This window comes from Typha angustifolia, chromosome 10, assembly GCF_048772165.1.
Source record: "Typha angustifolia cultivar Huaian chromosome 10, ASM4877216v1, whole genome shotgun sequence".
NCBI classification, from domain to species: domain Eukaryota; kingdom Viridiplantae; phylum Streptophyta; class Magnoliopsida; order Poales; family Typhaceae; genus Typha; species Typha angustifolia.
Window position 1 is genome coordinate 2,259,109 of NC_133248.1, and position 17,184 is coordinate 2,276,292.

At 35.3% G+C, this 17,184-nt stretch overlaps 1 protein-coding gene across 3 annotated transcripts; it reads left to right on the plus strand.

Annotated features, from left to right (window-relative positions):
- The first annotated feature begins 8,984 nt into the window (after positions 1–8,984).
- LOC140768149 (probable histidine kinase 3) lies at positions 8,985–16,523 on the plus strand. Of its 3 annotated transcripts, none has more exons than XM_073108297.1 (11): positions 8,985–10,192; positions 10,370–10,651; positions 11,078–11,247; positions 11,342–11,548; positions 11,634–11,820; positions 11,947–11,998; positions 12,081–12,310; positions 12,407–12,505; positions 12,589–13,697; positions 13,994–14,339; positions 15,856–16,523. In XM_073108297.1, the coding sequence occupies exons 1-10, from the start codon at positions 9,779–9,781 to the stop codon at positions 14,244–14,246; spliced, it is 3,003 nt and encodes a 1,000-aa protein (XP_072964398.1). In that variant the 5' UTR covers positions 8,985–9,778; the 3' UTR covers positions 14,247–14,339; positions 15,856–16,523. The 3 variants fall into 3 exon arrangements, with proteins under 3 accessions (XP_072964398.1, XP_072964397.1, XP_072964399.1); XM_073108296.1 differs by having other exon boundaries at positions 16,116–16,523; XM_073108298.1 differs by having other exon boundaries at positions 13,994–14,319; positions 16,116–16,523.
- The last annotated feature ends 661 nt before the right edge of the window (positions 16,524–17,184 follow it).

The following is a 17,184-nucleotide window of genomic DNA, read 5'->3' on the forward strand; positions in this document are numbered from 1 at the left end:
AGTCTGAGATTTGAAAATGCTAACTTAAGTAACAAATGAATTTCATCCAAATCTCAGTCTTAAATCATTGAAATTAATTTAATGGTTCCAAACAACGAATTTGATAAAATTAAAATTTAAATCAATTATTTTTTAGAGAAATTTGAAAAATAAAAATATTTAATGAAAAGGCTTTATCACTTTTTTCTTAAAAAACTGTATCTTTTATCAAAAATATTTAAAAGGCCTCTGAGTTAATTTAAACTTGTATTAGCTTATAATTAGCTTAACCAAATAGAAACATTCTATTTATTTAAATATTTATTTTAAAAGTATAAAACTATTTTCACCATCTTATTGTATAGAAAGAGTCTTAAATAAAACAACAAAGGTAACTTTGAAAAATTAAAATTGTTAACTTAAATAAATGAAATATTTCTTGCTTGCCTTTGATCTAGGACTATAACAAAGTCTGTGGGCACATGGTCTTAGTTTGTTTAGAGCTCGAGTCGAGCTCTAAAATGAGGCGAGTTAATCTAATTTTTTGAGCTTGAATATATTATTGACCCGAGTCGAGTTGGAGTTAGCTCACTTGAGCTTGGCTCAATATTATATCTATAATATTAGATGCTCTCTCTCAATTTTTAAACCTAGAAGATCAAAGCCACTCTCGTCTTCATCGAGCTTCTTCTTCACTTCCCTCACTAGATTTTGCTCCCATTCTCACCAAGCATCTTCTCCTCTCTACCTCCATCCCTTTGTCAAATCTTAACAGTCGAGTCTGAAATGGTATTAGGGTTAGGTTTAGGGTTTTGGCAGGGACCTTTCCGAGGCTACGATAGAGGCTGGCGTGATCAGTGCGGTCGAGGATGGAGACTCATCGGCTTCCAGCGATGTTGATGTTAGTGGTGTGAGAGCCCTACAAAGTCTCCCCCTCCAGTCGAACCCTTCATCGCTCTACTCTCTAGTAAATTCTCTCCGCTATTGGTGAGGATCGAATCCTCTGCTTTCTTGTCGAAAATGAGCTAAGCTCGAGCCTTATTAAGCTAGATATGAGCTTCACCTAGGGGGGTAAAAGAGCCAAGCCTAAGCAAGCCGGCTCTTGCTCAAGCTCAGCTCAAAATTAATTTCGAGCCTATTTTGAGAATTAGGCTCAATTTAGCTCAACTCGATCCGCGCTAGACCGAGCCTGAGCTTAAACCTGAGTCGAGCTCGAGCTTGAATGAAGCATGTAATCAAGCCATACACTGGACTAGTCAAATCAAGTCGGTGTTAACCCAAGTTTGAAATCAGTCAACCACGAGGAGGTGGTGGAGGAGGCATACTGACAAAGGAGGCGACGACGACTTGAGGAAGAGATGGTGGAGGTTTGTCGATGGAGGAGGAGAGGAGGCGACGCCGACTATTGATGGAGGAGGAAAAGGTGGGCCAACGGCTAGAAGAGGAGAAAGAGATTGGTTTGGAGATCGATTTTGTGAATGTTTATGTTTAGAGTTTGAAAGATAATTTATATCAAGCCTATTCAGTCGAGTCTAAGTGAGCCTGCTCCACCTGAGGCTTGGCTCAACTTGAACGGCTAGAAGAGGAGAAAGGGATTGGTTTGGAGATGGAATTTGTGAATGTTTATGGTTTAGAGTTTGAAAGATAATTTATATCAAGCCTATTCAGCTGAGTTTAAGCGAGCCTGCTCTGCCTGAGGCTCGGCTCAACTCAGCTCAAGTCGAGCCAAGCTATGCTCAAGCCAAGCTCAAGCCGGTCGTTTATTTTGAGACCCCTAGCTTCGTCGAGTTAAGCTTTTCTAGCTCGATTCAAGCTCAAGCTGAGAAAGTCCAACAATCAAATTGAGCCGAGGTTGGCCCAGCTCACTCAAGCTCAGCTCGTTTACCACGCTACTTTAGATACCGGCCATTATGGTCTTTTTCAAGAGAAAAAAAAGGAAAAAGAATATAAGGTAAGGTTTTAAATCATAGAAAGCCCATAACAGAGGGGTTTTTAATGTAAAAGTTTGTCCTTTGACGGTAACCTTATTGGTTGGTGAGCGCACCTCCTTGTGCTTCCATTATCAATAACGTTTTTGTGGTCTCCGCTCCGCATGCGCGGGAGCGGCGTTCGGGTGCTCCCACCAGACACGCACAAGGGGTGTCCAGGGAACAACCACGTGGCACCTTTTTCCGTACATCCATCACATCTGGGCCATCCGTTCTCTCCACGTGGCCAACGTGGTGGCCGTCCAGGCCCGTCGCTATCGGCTTTGAAGTGGAGATGGGCTAATCATAGAGAGGGTGGGGGGACCCACTCTGGGAAGCTTTAGAGGCATGCCAAAGCTTATCCACTTAAGAGCTCGCCACTGCATCACTGGCCTATTTACCGAGTTTGCCACTACGGGTTACAGATACGCCCAAAATTACCAAATTACCCTCTGTGGATCCATGCGTCCCTCTCTGTCTGATGTGAGTAAGTTGATAAGCCATTATGACAATTATGTCAAAAATGATGTGTTACTTATTCTATATACTTTTTTTTTATTGGAAATTATCTCTAAGTCTCAGTTTTGCTAAAGAATAAGATATCCTCCTCATCCATGAATTAGAGATTTTTTATTCATGGTTTATAATTAAACACCAATAGATATATAATATAACTAGTACTTAATGGTGACAAAAATTGACCTGATCTAATAATCCAACATGATAATTTAATTTTTAAATGAGTTTGAGTTTTAGATTAATTGAGTTCGGATCGTACACAGTTGACCCGTTTATTGAACGGATTGTAATCGTGTTTATTATTTCAACCCGATTAATTTATTTATGACTCAACCGGCCAACTTATTTGTGACATGATAACTTGACTATCTCGTTTATGATCCGGCTAACTCATTTCTAACCTCGCTAATTTGTTTATAACACGAAAATATCATTTTCGACTCGAAAAAATTCATTTATAATCCAAATAAACCCATTTACAAACTGACTAATTTATAATTTTTTTGATAATATGTTACTCGATACCCCATTTATAATCAGGGCTATCAAAATAAACGAGTGGCTCGGGCTTAGCTTGGGTTCGGCTCGATTAGAGATGAGCCGAGCCCGAGCCGTTGAAATTGGCTCGAAATTAATATCAAGTTGAGTTTGAGCTAGAGTCGGCTCGATAGGCTCAGTATAAAAGGGGTGAAAAAATCCTAATTCCCAAATCACACATCCTCGCCACCGCCTCCTCCTCCTTCAGCAATTATAAGCCGCCGCGGTGCTAGCAAATCTCTAGCGTATCAAGGTGAATCAGCACCTCCGTCACGCAGCTCTCTAGCAAGTCCCCTAGCGCTGTCTCGCAAGCTTCGCCTTCGCCGTCCGACCCAACGATACTCGAGAAGACGACGCCCATGGAGGAGGAATCTTATAAGGCTAGATGGCGAGGCTCGGCTTGGGCTCGATATGGCTCGGTCTAGTTTGATTTGGCTCAGCTTGAATAAGGCTTAATAATAGGCTCATTCTATGCTTGAGCTCGACTCGAGCTCGGGCTCGGGCTCGACTCAAGTTGAGCTAAGCCGAACTTGAGCCCAATTTTAATGCTCAAAATTAATTTCAAACCGAGTCTAAGTCTGAGCCAGCTCGTTGGCACCCCTATTTATAACCTATGTAATCCGTTGAATAAACAAATCATGTTCATATTTGTAGTATCGTGACCTAATCCAAACTAGACCTGACTCGACATGAACCCGACTAACCTGAGTCGATTCCTACCCTCCTAGTACCATAGATACAGAGACTTTTTATCATTGCTTTTTTGTTCAACTTACAATGAAAACAAAGTGAGGACCCTCTATCCCAGTATTTGCAACCAAACATAACATATTCACACACACACACACACACACACACACACACACACACATATATATAGCTCTTTTCTAAATTATGGATGAAATATGAGTATAACACTATCCATAAGTTACCTTATTCTTCAATCAAACAATGCCTACAAATTTACAAAAGTAGAATAAATAGGGACAAGCACAAAGATATCTGTGGGTCTTACTTTTCAACGAAGAAATTTAGGTTTAAATTCTTACAATATGTTTAACCATATTGTCTAGCTTATAATATGCTCTATAATAATAATAATAATAATAATAATAATAATAATAATAATAATAATAATAATAATAATAATAAGGGCCTCCTCTGAGATAGAAGAATAGGGAAAATATGGGTTTTTTTTTCCATGTGTACCATTCCAAAATCTCTTATTTGTGAGCATATTTTAAGTTTATATATATATATATATTTGTCAAAACAATAAATTTTTATATATGAATATTTTTAAAACACTTATTTATTTATTTATTTATTTTGCATGAATATTCTTCAAACCTACTACTCTTTAAAATATAACCAATTTAATTATAAAAGACAAAAACACCTTTATTCTCTTAGGCATCAATGCAAAGAACCATAGAAGGGGTATACATGTTGATCCTCATTTGGATAAGATACTTTCTTTTAGGTGTGTGTAGAAGAGGCATCTTTTTTTTTATTATAGTTATATTATTCTTTGATGCTTCTTCTACTTCTCAATAATCATATTTTTTTAAATAGATTGCAGTTATATTCAATTAAATGGTTCTAATAAACTTCTCTGAAATTGATCCAAAAACTAAGCTGGCATTTATTATTCGGTTTAATCTTCGCAAATAGAGTTAAATTTAACCTAATAGCATCGGCAGAATAAAAAACACTCTAAGTTGTGCCCTGACTCAGTATTTATATTTATAATTAAGTTAACTAATGTATATAATTACACTTAGTAAAAAAAACTATGTTTTTTATTATTAAGCCCTAAGGTAGGGTATAAGTAATTGTAAAAATAAAATACAGTGTATTTTTGATCAATTTCTCTAAATTTTATTATTCAATTTCTTTTGCTTTAAGGTATGATATAAATATAAATAAAAATAAAATGCAGAGTGTTTTCGATTAATTTCTCTAAATTTTTATTATTATTTTTGTATTTTCTAATGCAAGTGTCTATATTATAGATAATTAATAGTAGCTTAGGAGTTTAATTAAGCAATAATCTTGAAAGAAGTTTGGCACGTGCAAGGCATTAGGATGGATTAGTTGGAGAAAATTACGGATCACAAGTAATTATATTTTTAGTATAGCGATGGAATCGATATATATGTTTGAAAAGAGAAGCAAGTCCCAATTGGATGTAATTTATTTTGACTACTATAGTCATCAATGCAGGAGATTATTATATTACACATCCTACTAAAATAGGGGCATTTTTTTGAAAAAAGCTCTTTAGTTTTTATAATAGCAAAAGTAAGTCCTTGTGGGCAACTCTTTTATCAATTGTATGCATTTCATTATTAAAAAAAAATTCGAATTTAATGTTAAAAATAAGTGCATTCAGTAGGTTTTTTATTTTGTCACCCAGGCCTTTTATTTTATTTTATTTTATTTTATTTATAGATGAGATATTTTCTATTTTTTTCTTTAAAGTTTATCATCCTGTCATTTTAGTATCTCATTAAATGCTGATGGAACACTACAAGAGAGAAGTGACCTCATACACTTTTTCTTCTTTATCTGCTTCTTCTCCTACTGTTGCTGTCGTTGCTTTTTCTTCCTCTATTTCTTAATCTTTTTCTTATTTTTTTCTATACAAGTCTTCTTTAATCGCTCTTTAATTAATAAACTAAGAGACTAATTAGAAAAACTTTAAATTTTGTGTAGTAATTATAAAATTTTTAAATTAACTATGTTCCTAATACGAAATCATACAATGAATAAATGATTGTCGCTTTCTATTAACTACCCGTAGTACTAATATTCTCTCTTTTGAAAGGTTGATTATAGTATTTAATTTTTTTTAGTCCTTTTAATTGGGAGAAAAATCTCATACACACTTAAAAAATTATGTTAAATTAAAATATTGCTCATAACAATTAGAAAGGTGTCAGTGATTATGAGCCAAAAATTTGAATAGAGTTGTATCTCTCTTATTTCTCCTCATCATCTTTCTTTTTATGATCATAATTTGTAGATAATTAACAAAATTCATAGTTTATTTATAAATTCCTTTTAACCCTACTCCTTTTCTATTTATTCTTATATATTTCACTCATCCACCTTTTTATTTTCATTGTCTAAGAGGCTTATATAAAATTATTTTTAGTCAAAAATAAGAATTAAAAAAAATATAGTAAATATAACTACATAATTCATAAATTAATAGCAAAATTTTTAGATTAATTGCAAAATTCGTAAAATTAATAGAAGAAGAACAGTAGAAGAGAAGAGAGTAAAAAACTCTATAACAAGCCTATTCAAACATTTATAGATTTTATACAAGCCTCCCATACAAGAAAAATAAGGTAGTGAATAAGTAAAGTATATAAGAATATGTGGAAAAAAGAGTAGAGTAAATTTTTTTATAATTTATTATAAATAAACTATGAGTTACATCATAAAAGAAAGATGAAGAAATTTCATAATCACTAATATTTTCTAATGGTTATGAACATTATTTTAAATCTAACACAAATTCTTAACTATAAATAAGACTTTCTTTTCCTAATTGAAAGAGCCAGGAGAATATAATGTTATAGTCAACCTTTTAAAACGAAGGATACAAGCTTTTTTTCTCTATTGAAAGAGCTAAAGAAATTAAATAAAAAAAATTAACCGTTCAAAAGAGAGAATATTGGTGCTGTGAATACCTAAAAGAAAGCGACGACTATTTATTTTACTACATGATTTCGTATTAGATATATAGTTAATTTTATAAGTTTTATAATTAATTTATAAATTTCCTAGTTAATTTATGAATTTCAAAATTTTCTAATGAGTCTTTTACTTTATTAATTTTAAAGTGACTAGAGAAAATTATATAAAAAAGAATAATTAGGAGATTGAGGAAGAAGAACGAGAAGAAAAGCAAGAGAATAAGATGAAAAGTACAATGCCACTCCTATCATCACTCCTTAGTATTTGATTAACATTTAATAAGACAATAAATGATGACAAGGGCAAATTTGAAAAGAAAAATAGAAAAAATACTTTGAAAGGAAATTAAAAATGAGCCTAAGTGACAAAATAAAAAACTGCACAATTTTCATATATATATATAAATTATTAATAGAATAAATTACTGTTTATCATTTCGTAATTTAGTCTAATAGTTACTTGCACCTATCTAATATATTTTAAATTTAAGCACTTAACCTTCTGTGCCGAGTTACACCTATTAATTAGCCATTGATGAAAATATAAAAAAACTTAATTACCCTCATCAAAATATAATATTGAGAATGGCGGAGTTAATTTATTGATTTAAAAAACTAACAGTTACACAAGGTCAATTGTAAGCCCTCTAGAGAGTCTCTTACTCTCATCTTAAAGCAGACAAAAGAGAATAAAATTAAGAAAAAAATGATTATATAACATTTTTCATTAAAATCTATAGTTTACAAGGCTAATATATGCTTTAAAATAAAATTGGGGAGTGAAAAAATTGAGGGGGGTCAGACTGTAATTGTCCCTTCAAATAATTGCTTGTACTTTTTGTAAGAAAAGGAGGAGGATAGGTTATTCCACTTATAGGTAAGTTAAAGTGAGGTCACCAATTTCAAGGCTAACCTAATTAGGTAACTTCCCCTCCAATAATTGGTTTCTTCCTTTCACCTAGAGTGTCATTAGCCATAGCTCCTCATGGTGGAAAGCCTACATGGTGTCCAAAAGAACCATCATTTGGATTAACAAGTCACTTTTATATAGTGTGAGTGTATATCATATATCATAAATTCATAGTGAGATACTTATCAGCGATTTTATAACTCATCTAGTATCATATTTAAATTTAAAAATTAATATTTTCTAAATACTAAAGAGAAGAATATTCCTCCTCCTCCTCCTGTGCAAGTAAAAATACCCTCGTCTCTCTCTCTTCATTATTGGATGGAGACCAAAAGAAGCCCAAATTTTGTGATCTACTCCAGAAGACTATAAGCTGTCTCAATTGGAGCTTTTATGGTGGGCCCACCCCCCTTATCATTCCTCTCATCATCTCACCACACCTCTCCATCCATCCCATTTCCAAAAGCAACTCATTCACCTGAAAAATAATAATAATAATAATAATAATTAAAAATTTATCTTATTTATCTAAACCCCTACCTACCCTTTTGGCCAGACCCCCCCTCACCATGTCCGAGTGAACTGGAACAAACTTTATCCCGATCCACCGGGGCTGGGAATTAGAAGAAATGAACGAGGGCATTTTGGTCTTTTCCCCGTCAAGCGAGGGCGTTGGCGGGGGTAGGAAAGGTACGTACGTGCAGAGTCCCCCCCCCCGCTCCCACAAAGAGAAGGGCAGAAAACAACACACTTGCGTGCAGGGCTTGTGCACTCTTCTTTCTGATTGGGATCCTCAGTTTGATAATTGGAATTCCTTTTCTTTTCATTTCACACCCTGGTTTACCTGTTTATTACTGTTTACTCCGTTTATCTTTTTACCACTTTACACTTAACCACCACCTTCTCCTTATGAGTAATTCTTTTTCCCTACTTCATTAATCATATGTACTAAGTGATTTCGATCGCGCGGACTTGAATTCTTGGGCTACTATTGTTGTGTTTTGAATATGATATCGTAGTAGTAGTAGTAGTAGGCTGGCATCTAATCCATGTTATCATACGTAGGGTATTTCTTTTATTTGATATCTTTAGTTAGGTTAAAATAATATTAGGGTTAGTGTCTACTTTGATAGATTAACTTTTGGTCCAATTGAGCGTATCGGAAACACGGAGTGATTTTTGGTATTTTATTAAAAAAAAAAAAAGGAACGCAGAGGTCGAATAAAAAGTAGTTAAAAGGTAGGGTGGAAAGAGAGATAGATACATAATGTAGGGTGTGAAATGAAAATAACTACTTGATAATTTCGTCCCTAGCGCGCTCTCTCTCTCTCTCTCTCTCTCTCTCTCTCTTTTGCTAAATTTATTAGTTTCTTTGGGTAGATAATGGCGTTCGCAATCAGATGTCTCTCCCATAACTTATTATTCTCCCTTATTCTCTCTCAGGAATCTTCTTTCCCAGAACCCATGAATAAGGACTTCCTTCTATCATCACCACATCATCCAGTTTATCCCTCCCCTTCTTCCCCTGTTCCGGGTCAACCCCTTGGGACCAAATAGTGTGGTTGATTTTCGGAAGTCAGATTGAGGAAACTGAGATTTTAAGCCAGATTCCTTGATGGGTTTCGTCTAGATTAGTCTGCTTTCTTGCTCTGTCCTTGTTTTGTTCTCCAAGCTTTGATCTTTTTGAGGTTTTTAGTTGTTTATCATATGGATTTTGATTGGGGGGGTGGGGGGGTGTTTACATGTGAGGTTGAGGGGTCCAAGCAGTGAAAGGATGTCAAAAGGTTCTTCCTTTGCTTGGGGAATTGGGTTTCGTTTTCAATTTTAGATACTTGGGTTGTATGTTTAGCTATGGGTTATGGGTATGATGATCTCTCCAATTTCTTTTCTCTTATAAGTTCGAATACTGTGGCTTAGTGTTCAACTGTGAGCTAGATAGGACTGTTTGAGATGGTCTGAGGGAGAAGTTTCCTTTTTGCATTGAAGGCTACTGTGGTGCACACGCTTCTGTTCCTCCACAGCCCCTTCCATTTATTAGCTGGGCTCTTTCTTTCTTTTTTTTAGTGTTCCATTGTCAGATTGGCTAACCACTTGGATCAGTTCTTTGGTTGAAGTATAGGCTGGATTCCAGTGTTCCTGTACCTTGTTTTAATGGTATGTTGGAGATCCCCATGACATGGTTCTCCAATGCTGAGGTAATGGAGAAGAAGACTAGCTTGATTACCAGTAGTAAGAGCAATCTCTGGGTGGAGTTGCCGGAGAAATTCTCGCAGAAAGGCTGGAGGAGCCATCTTTATAACCACTACTTCCCATCGAAAGTGGACAGAAAAACATGGTGGTGGAAGCTCCTCTTCTTGTGGGTGGTTGCTGGATTTGTGGGCTCTCTTTGGATTTTCTTGTTAATGAACTCCCAAGCTATTGATAAGAGGAGAGAGATCCTCGCAAATATGTGCGACGAGCGTGCCAGGATGCTTCAGGATCAGTTCAATGTGAGCATGAACCATCTCCAGGCCTTGGCAATCCTGGTCTCAACCTTTCACCATGCCAAAGAGCCATCTGCCATTGATCAGGCAATGACTTTTCTTGGCTTTTCCTTCTTTCTTGATCTAATTAGTTTGTGTTTCTTATATTGTTGCCAATATTAATGAGTAAATGGAACTTCTATTCCTTAGTAGTGCTTAATTCGGGCTATTTTCAGCCAAAATTCAGGAAATTGACTTATGTGATGCTAAATCCATGTCCTGCAGATGACTTTTGCAAGGTATGCAGAAAGAACTGCTTTTGAGAGGCCACTTACCAGTGGAGTGGCTTACGCGGTGAAGGTGCTCCACTCTGAAAGAGAGCAGTTTGAAAAGAAGCAAGGATGGATCATAAAGAAGATGTACTCCTCTAAGCAATCCCCGGTTCGGGGAGACAAGGCAGTAGCTGAGATCCAGGAAGCATCACCTGATGCAGAGGAATATGCTCCCGTTATTTTTGCCCAAGATACCTACAAACATGTCGTGTCTCTGGATATGTTATCTGGAAATGTGAGGCCCAAGTTAAATTTTTCCATGTGATCTTGCCTTCTGTTATACTTCATCATTATCATAATACCATACATGCAAATACCTGGAAGATTCTAGGTGGAATTCACCTGCTTTTATGAGCTAAGATGATTTCGTATACATCATTATCATTTCCTGGTGTTTACCACAATTCTTACTGTGAGTAAGTGTTTGATTGAGCCAAAGAATAGCTTATAGTTCAAGTCATTATCTTTCACCAGTTCATCTGTATTTGATAAAGTGATACTTTATCATTCAGCTAATTGATTCTCAATTTTCATTTAAATGTTCTCCATATCCTACTGTTGATCATTTTGCTATTGGCTCTGAAACTTTGTCTGATATAGTTCGGCTTTTCTTGTCATCTTATCATGTTTGATCATCAATCTAAAATGTCTATTCGTACAGGAAGATCGTGAGAACATACTACGAGCTAGAGAATCTGGGAAAGGTGTCTTAACTGCTCCTTTTCAGCTTCTAAAATCAAATCGTCTAGGAGTTATTCTGACTTATGCAGTATATAAGCCTGAGCTTCCTTCAAATGCAACTCCAGCTCAACGTATTCAAGCAGTCATAGGGTGAGTTTTATATGTTTCAAGTTTCTGAGAGGGTAATAAAGCATTCAGCTAATGTGTTCAGGACACATAAAGATCCATTAACTGTCCTAAACAGGTATTTAGGTGGAATATTTGATGTAGAAGCACTGGTGGATAAGTTACTCCACCAACTTGCATGTAAGCAGTCCATTATGGTCAATGTGTATGATACCACTAACGGTCAGATCAGCATGTATGGTTCCAATGTGACTGGTAACAATATATATCATAACAGCTCACTTAACTTTGGAGATCCAGTAAGAAAGCATGAGATGCATTGCAGGTAATTGATCTCATCTTTGATATAAATCACTTTTTCAGGAGAGCAAGTCAGGGATGTAATCTTATATAAATATTTATTTCAACAGGTACAAGCAAAAGTCACCATTGCCTTGGCTTGCAATTACGACGTCAATTGGAACATTTGTGATTGTTTTACTGATCGGCTACATATTTCATGCGACGGTCAACCGCATTGCAAAAGTGGAAGATGATTATCGAGAAATGATGGAACTCAAAAAGCGCGCAGAAGCTGCAGATGTTGCTAAATCTCAGGTATTAGTTTCAATATTTGCCAATTTTCATGAAAACTTAGTATCTGGTTGATAACTTTGATCTTTCACCAATTATACCTATTTGGCTTGTACTTCTAATAACAACAGTTCCTTTTCATGTCTGTAGTTCTTGGCAACTGTTTCTCATGAGATCAGAACTCCAATGAACGGTGTTCTAGGTGACAATCTAAAACTTCTGTTAGACCAATAAAAGTTTGGTGGTTTAGCATGAGATGGTCTTGACAATTCGCACCTTTCCAGGAATGCTGCAGATGCTTGTGGATACTGATTTGGATATAACTCAACAAGACTATGTCAGAACTGCACAGGCCAGTGGAAAAGCTCTGGTGTCGCTTATAAATGAGGTTCTTGATCAGGCAAAGATTGAATCTGGTAAGCTTGAGCTTGAGGCTGTCCCATTTGATCTGCGAGCAGTTTTGGATGACATAATGTCTCTCTTCTGTGGCAAGGCTCAGGAGAGTGGAATAGAGGTATCTAAGAGATCTCAACATCATGTTATCAAATATTTTTTTTTTTGTCTTCATAGTTCATCCCCTAACTTCATTCAGCTCTTTCGTATAATTTAGTTGGCAGTATATGTGTCTGATCAAGTTCCAGAAACTCTCATTGGTGATGCTGGGAGAATGAGGCAAATCATCACAAACCTCATGGGAAACTCAATCAAAGTAAGCATCTTCATTTGATGTTAACAGGAAACAAGGAAATTTGTATTCTTGAAACATTTGTCATTTACACCTCTCTTTGGCAGTTCACAGAAAAAGGACACATTTACGTGACTGTTCATCTTGTTGAAGAGGTGCTAGATTCATCAGAAACAGAAATAGCTGAATACAGCAATACCGTAAGTGGATTGCCAGTGGCAGATAGAAGGCATAGCTGGAAGAACTTTAAGATATTCAGTCAGGAATTATGTTCTTCTGAGCAGTCTTCTTTGTTAACCACCTCGTCTGATCTGATAAACCTAATCATATCTGTTGAAGATACAGGAGTGGGGATCCCTCTGGAAGCCCAATCCCGCATGTTCACTCCTTTTATGCAGGTGCGTCCATCAATTTCTCGCATCCATGGGGGAACTGGAATTGGACTAAGCATCAGTAAGTGCTTAGTCGGTCTCATGAAGGGAGAGATTGGATTTGTGAGCATACCTCAGATTGGTTCTACTTTCACCTTTACTGCAGTCCTTACAAGAGCTTATGCTAATATAAAAAGCTATAAAGTATCTGAATTTCAAGGGATGACTGCATTGGTGGTCGACCACAGATCTTCCCGTGCCAAGGTTACAAAGTACCATTTGCAAAGGCTAGGAATTCATGCTGAATTGAGCAAGGACTTAATTCAAGTCCTTCCGAGAATTATTGATGGGGCATTGCTTGTAAAGTTGGTGCTTATTGATGAGGAAACCTGGATAAAGGAGGCTAATTTCTATCCTTATTTTATTAGTGAATTGAGGAATGTAGACCAACCAGATATTCCAAAATTTTTTGTTTTAGCTAATCCTACAAGTTCTATCAAGAGTAGCTTACCTGGTTCTAAGGAATACAATTCAACTATAATCATGAAGCCCCTCAGAGCAAGCATGCTGCAGGTGTCTTTGCAGAGAGCTTTAGGTAGTGAAGATAGAGAAAATTACAGAAATGGAGCGCTCAGTAGTCCATCCTTGCACAGCCTGATTCATGGGAAGCAAATTCTTGTTGTAGACGACAATATAGTGAATCTCAGAGTAGCTTCGGGTGCTCTGAAGAAGTATGGTGCTAAAGTAACTTGTGTTGATGGTGGGGAAAAGGCGATCATGATGCTGAAACCACCACACTCTTTTGATGCCTGTTTCATGGATATTCAAATGCCCGAGATTGATGGGTATATATTTTACTTGCTTCATTTTGTTTTACTTTTATTAGCAGGGTTCTACCTAATCATACTTCATTTCTGCCACTTGGTTATATGTGTTAAAAGCTGTATATTTGTAATTGTTTCTCCAAATGGATTAACATTATTGAGGCGAGAGCCTTGTCTTATGAGATATCTTAACTTCGTTCTTGATATTCTCTTGTTAGATTTTAGAATAATGAGTTTCTGGTCTTGATCACACTTCTGAATTTTTTAACCAAGTAAAAAAATTTAACTCTCGAGTAAACTCTCTGATTTTCTGTCAGATTTGAAGCCACAAGGAGGATAAGGGAGCTGGAAGCTGATCTAAATGACCGCATTAAACAAGGAGAAGTATCATCAGAGACTTGCGGAGATTTTCTGCACTGGGACATTCCAATATTGGCCATGACAGCTGATGTGATCCAGGCAACACAAGAGGAGTGCTTAAAAAGTGGAATGGATGGATATGTCTCGAAGCCATTTGAAGAGGAGCAGCTGTACAGAGAAGTAGCTCGATTTTTCAAAAAGATCAAGTAGCCATATATGGAAATGATATTGGAGGATGTCAGCATGAGCTTTATCCATGGCGGGCACTCGTGGGCCTGATTAGGTGCGGGGCTTCTTCAAAGAGTAAGCATTTCTTTTAGTTCATTTCATTGCCTTAACAATTAATTTCATTCAATTGGAATCTTTTTTAGTAAGCAATTTGATCAATTCAGAATTCTCCATGTTAGTATTTTGGTCACACAAATTCACATTCCACAACTCTACAAAGTGACACGAAGAAACAGTGAAAGGTACAACATAGCAATACATATATAATTATTCTTAGAATGTCATAAGATGAAAAATGAGAATCAATCAATATCGATCGATATATTTAATTGAATATATTACGGTGGAGTTTGGTTCGTACATAAGGGATACTTATTTATAAATTAGGACTCTCTTAAATATATTTTGCAATCAAACACTTATTTATATTTTAGGCAAACCTTGTATAAGGTAAGTCAAGTTATTCAGAAAATTTTATCATAGGTAAAATGTGTGATAAAATTATGCATATTTTCTAAACAAAATTTTTAGTACAATACTTGTTCATAGTTAGTGGCCAAACACAGATTCTTATATAAATTTATTCAAGATAATCATTATATTTTACAACTAAACAATAAAATGTAAGTAAATTTATAGATATACCTAATTTACATTTAAGAGGTGTATATAAAATTATTCTTAAAAAACTTTATGTACGAACCAAACGAGACCATATGTTTCATGCTGCATGATAGTTGCTATGAACCAGCCCAAGGAGGTTGCAAGTAATTTTTCTGAATTGTCTATATTTATAAGATAAGTTACAACTATGTAATCAACATATCAAATTCAATCAAAAGAGAAGAATCAAAGAATAAGAAGGAAAAAAGAAGATAAGAGAATCATAATTATACTATCAAAACAAAGTATTAAAAAGTGTCAATAGTTTGGAATTAGCAAAAAGGAAAGTTACATCTTCTAACAATGGTGACTAAGCTTAACTCTCGACAACTATCAAATTAGATACATCATTTATCATATGCTTCCTACTAGATTCGCTTCTATTTGATATCAGAATCATCCATTAAACATTTTTGTCTGTTTCTTATTTTCTCTTGATAAATGAAACTCCACTTTTTTGATGTAAAAGGACCTAGCATTCTTTGATTATATAGTTGATGAGCAATAGTGGACCATATATTCTCTGCAACCCTAGCGGTAGGAATTTCCTATAGTCGAGATGCCAGTGATCGACAACAAAGTATTTAAAAAGTTAAAACACTGTTCTAACTTTCCTCATATTAATCCTTGAAAGGAGAACAAGATATAAGTCATATAAACAGAATAATAAACTTGAATATGTTCTATAGGCTACAATCTGCCATGGCTGCTGCCAGTGATTGACAACCAATGTAGTTAAAAGTTAAACACTCTGCTAACTTTCATCATATTAATCCTTGAAAGGAGGACAAGATATAAGTCATATAAACAGAATAAGAAACTTGAATATGTTCGATAGGTTACAATCTGCCATGGCTTCTGCTGTGAGACAGTTCTTGAATTATACGATATCAATCTGCCATTTCTGACCGCTACAGCAATTGCATAGTGATGACAAGGCAAAATCACCATAGCTGATGCCAGGACTGCTCTTTTAGATCAATGCTGGACTGTGCAGTTGCTCGTCGAGAAGCTCCATCAACTTCAGTTTGATCTACTATAATGAGATGAAAATTCTCTATCGCTGTTCCGTGTGTGCATGACTCATATGCAATTTGTTCTCTCATGTCATGCACGCTTTGCATATGTGCCATTAACACGTATCGGCCTTTTACTGGCAATCTACTGTAACCTTCTTTTTTCATTCAGGGATGATTTTGGAGCTGGAACAAGTATCTTATGTCTGGCATGCCATTTAAGAACACAGTGGTTGTAGTAGAAGACCACAAGATTCTTAAAAATCAATACTCGAAGCCAGACACAAACAGATTCAAAATTTGACCATCTGCAACATTTAGAAGGAGACATTTCTGAACCCAGAGTCGTCTAATGATATCCTCCATCATGTAAGATATACAAAAGGTTTAAAACTTTTCATTGCCAGGAATACGAGTGTACATAGAGAACAGTTCTTGACATTTTTCTTTTATTTGTTCAACATGTGAAGAATACATGTCCTTCAGCAAAGAAGGAATTCATGGTTGTAATTACACATTAAAATAAAGGTTTATGGTGTAATCATTTCGGATAAATTTATATCAAGGTCTCTTTCTCATTCTTTTCACTTGCATTTGTGGTTATAGCAATCATCCTTCCACCACAATAAAATTGACCCCCTCATCTCATCCAATTGGTACAAATAAAAGGTTTCAGCTCATAAAAGATCACTAAATTGTGACCTATATAATCTGTTTATCCCATAACAAATTTATGGGAAATTAATTGAAAACACCCAGCATTTATTTTACTTCTATTATCATTTACATCGTATATTATCGATATTTATCATTCGACTACTATATTATAGGTTTAATCCTCAAAACTATCCCAACATTAGTTTTTAACCGAAAATAACTGTATACATTAGTAAACTTAATCATAGGTGTCATTGAATATTTTTTATCCCTTTACTCTTCATCTGCTACTTATTTTAATAAAAAATAAGGGATAATTTACGGATATCAAGTTAATATTTTGAAAGATTAAAACCTATAATACAGAGTTCGAATGATAAATACCAATAACCTAGAGTGCAAATGATAATAAAATGTAAACTACAGAGTGTTTTTTTTTAATATTTATAATCTAAATAATATATAAATATCTGAATAATTTATATTTAATTAAAATTAAACTTACCCAATTCGACCCGATACGAACCCGACCCGATCCGATTGCCATCGGGTTCCCTAAATACAAATGATGCCGCGGATCCCGT

Bases quoted from the DNA above. Each gene is read 5' to 3' on its own strand.
- LOC140768149 (XM_073108297.1), top strand. From the start codon at position 9,779: ATGTTGGAGATCCCCATGACATGGTTCTCCAATGCTGAGGTAATGGAG. The intron at 11,549-11,633 runs GTAATTGATCTC...TTATTTCAACAG, and splicing joins AAGCATGAGATGCATTGCAG to GTACAAGCAAAAGTCACCAT. The intron at 13,698-13,993 runs GTATATATTTTA...ATTTTCTGTCAG, and splicing joins CAAATGCCCGAGATTGATGG to ATTTGAAGCCACAAGGAGGA.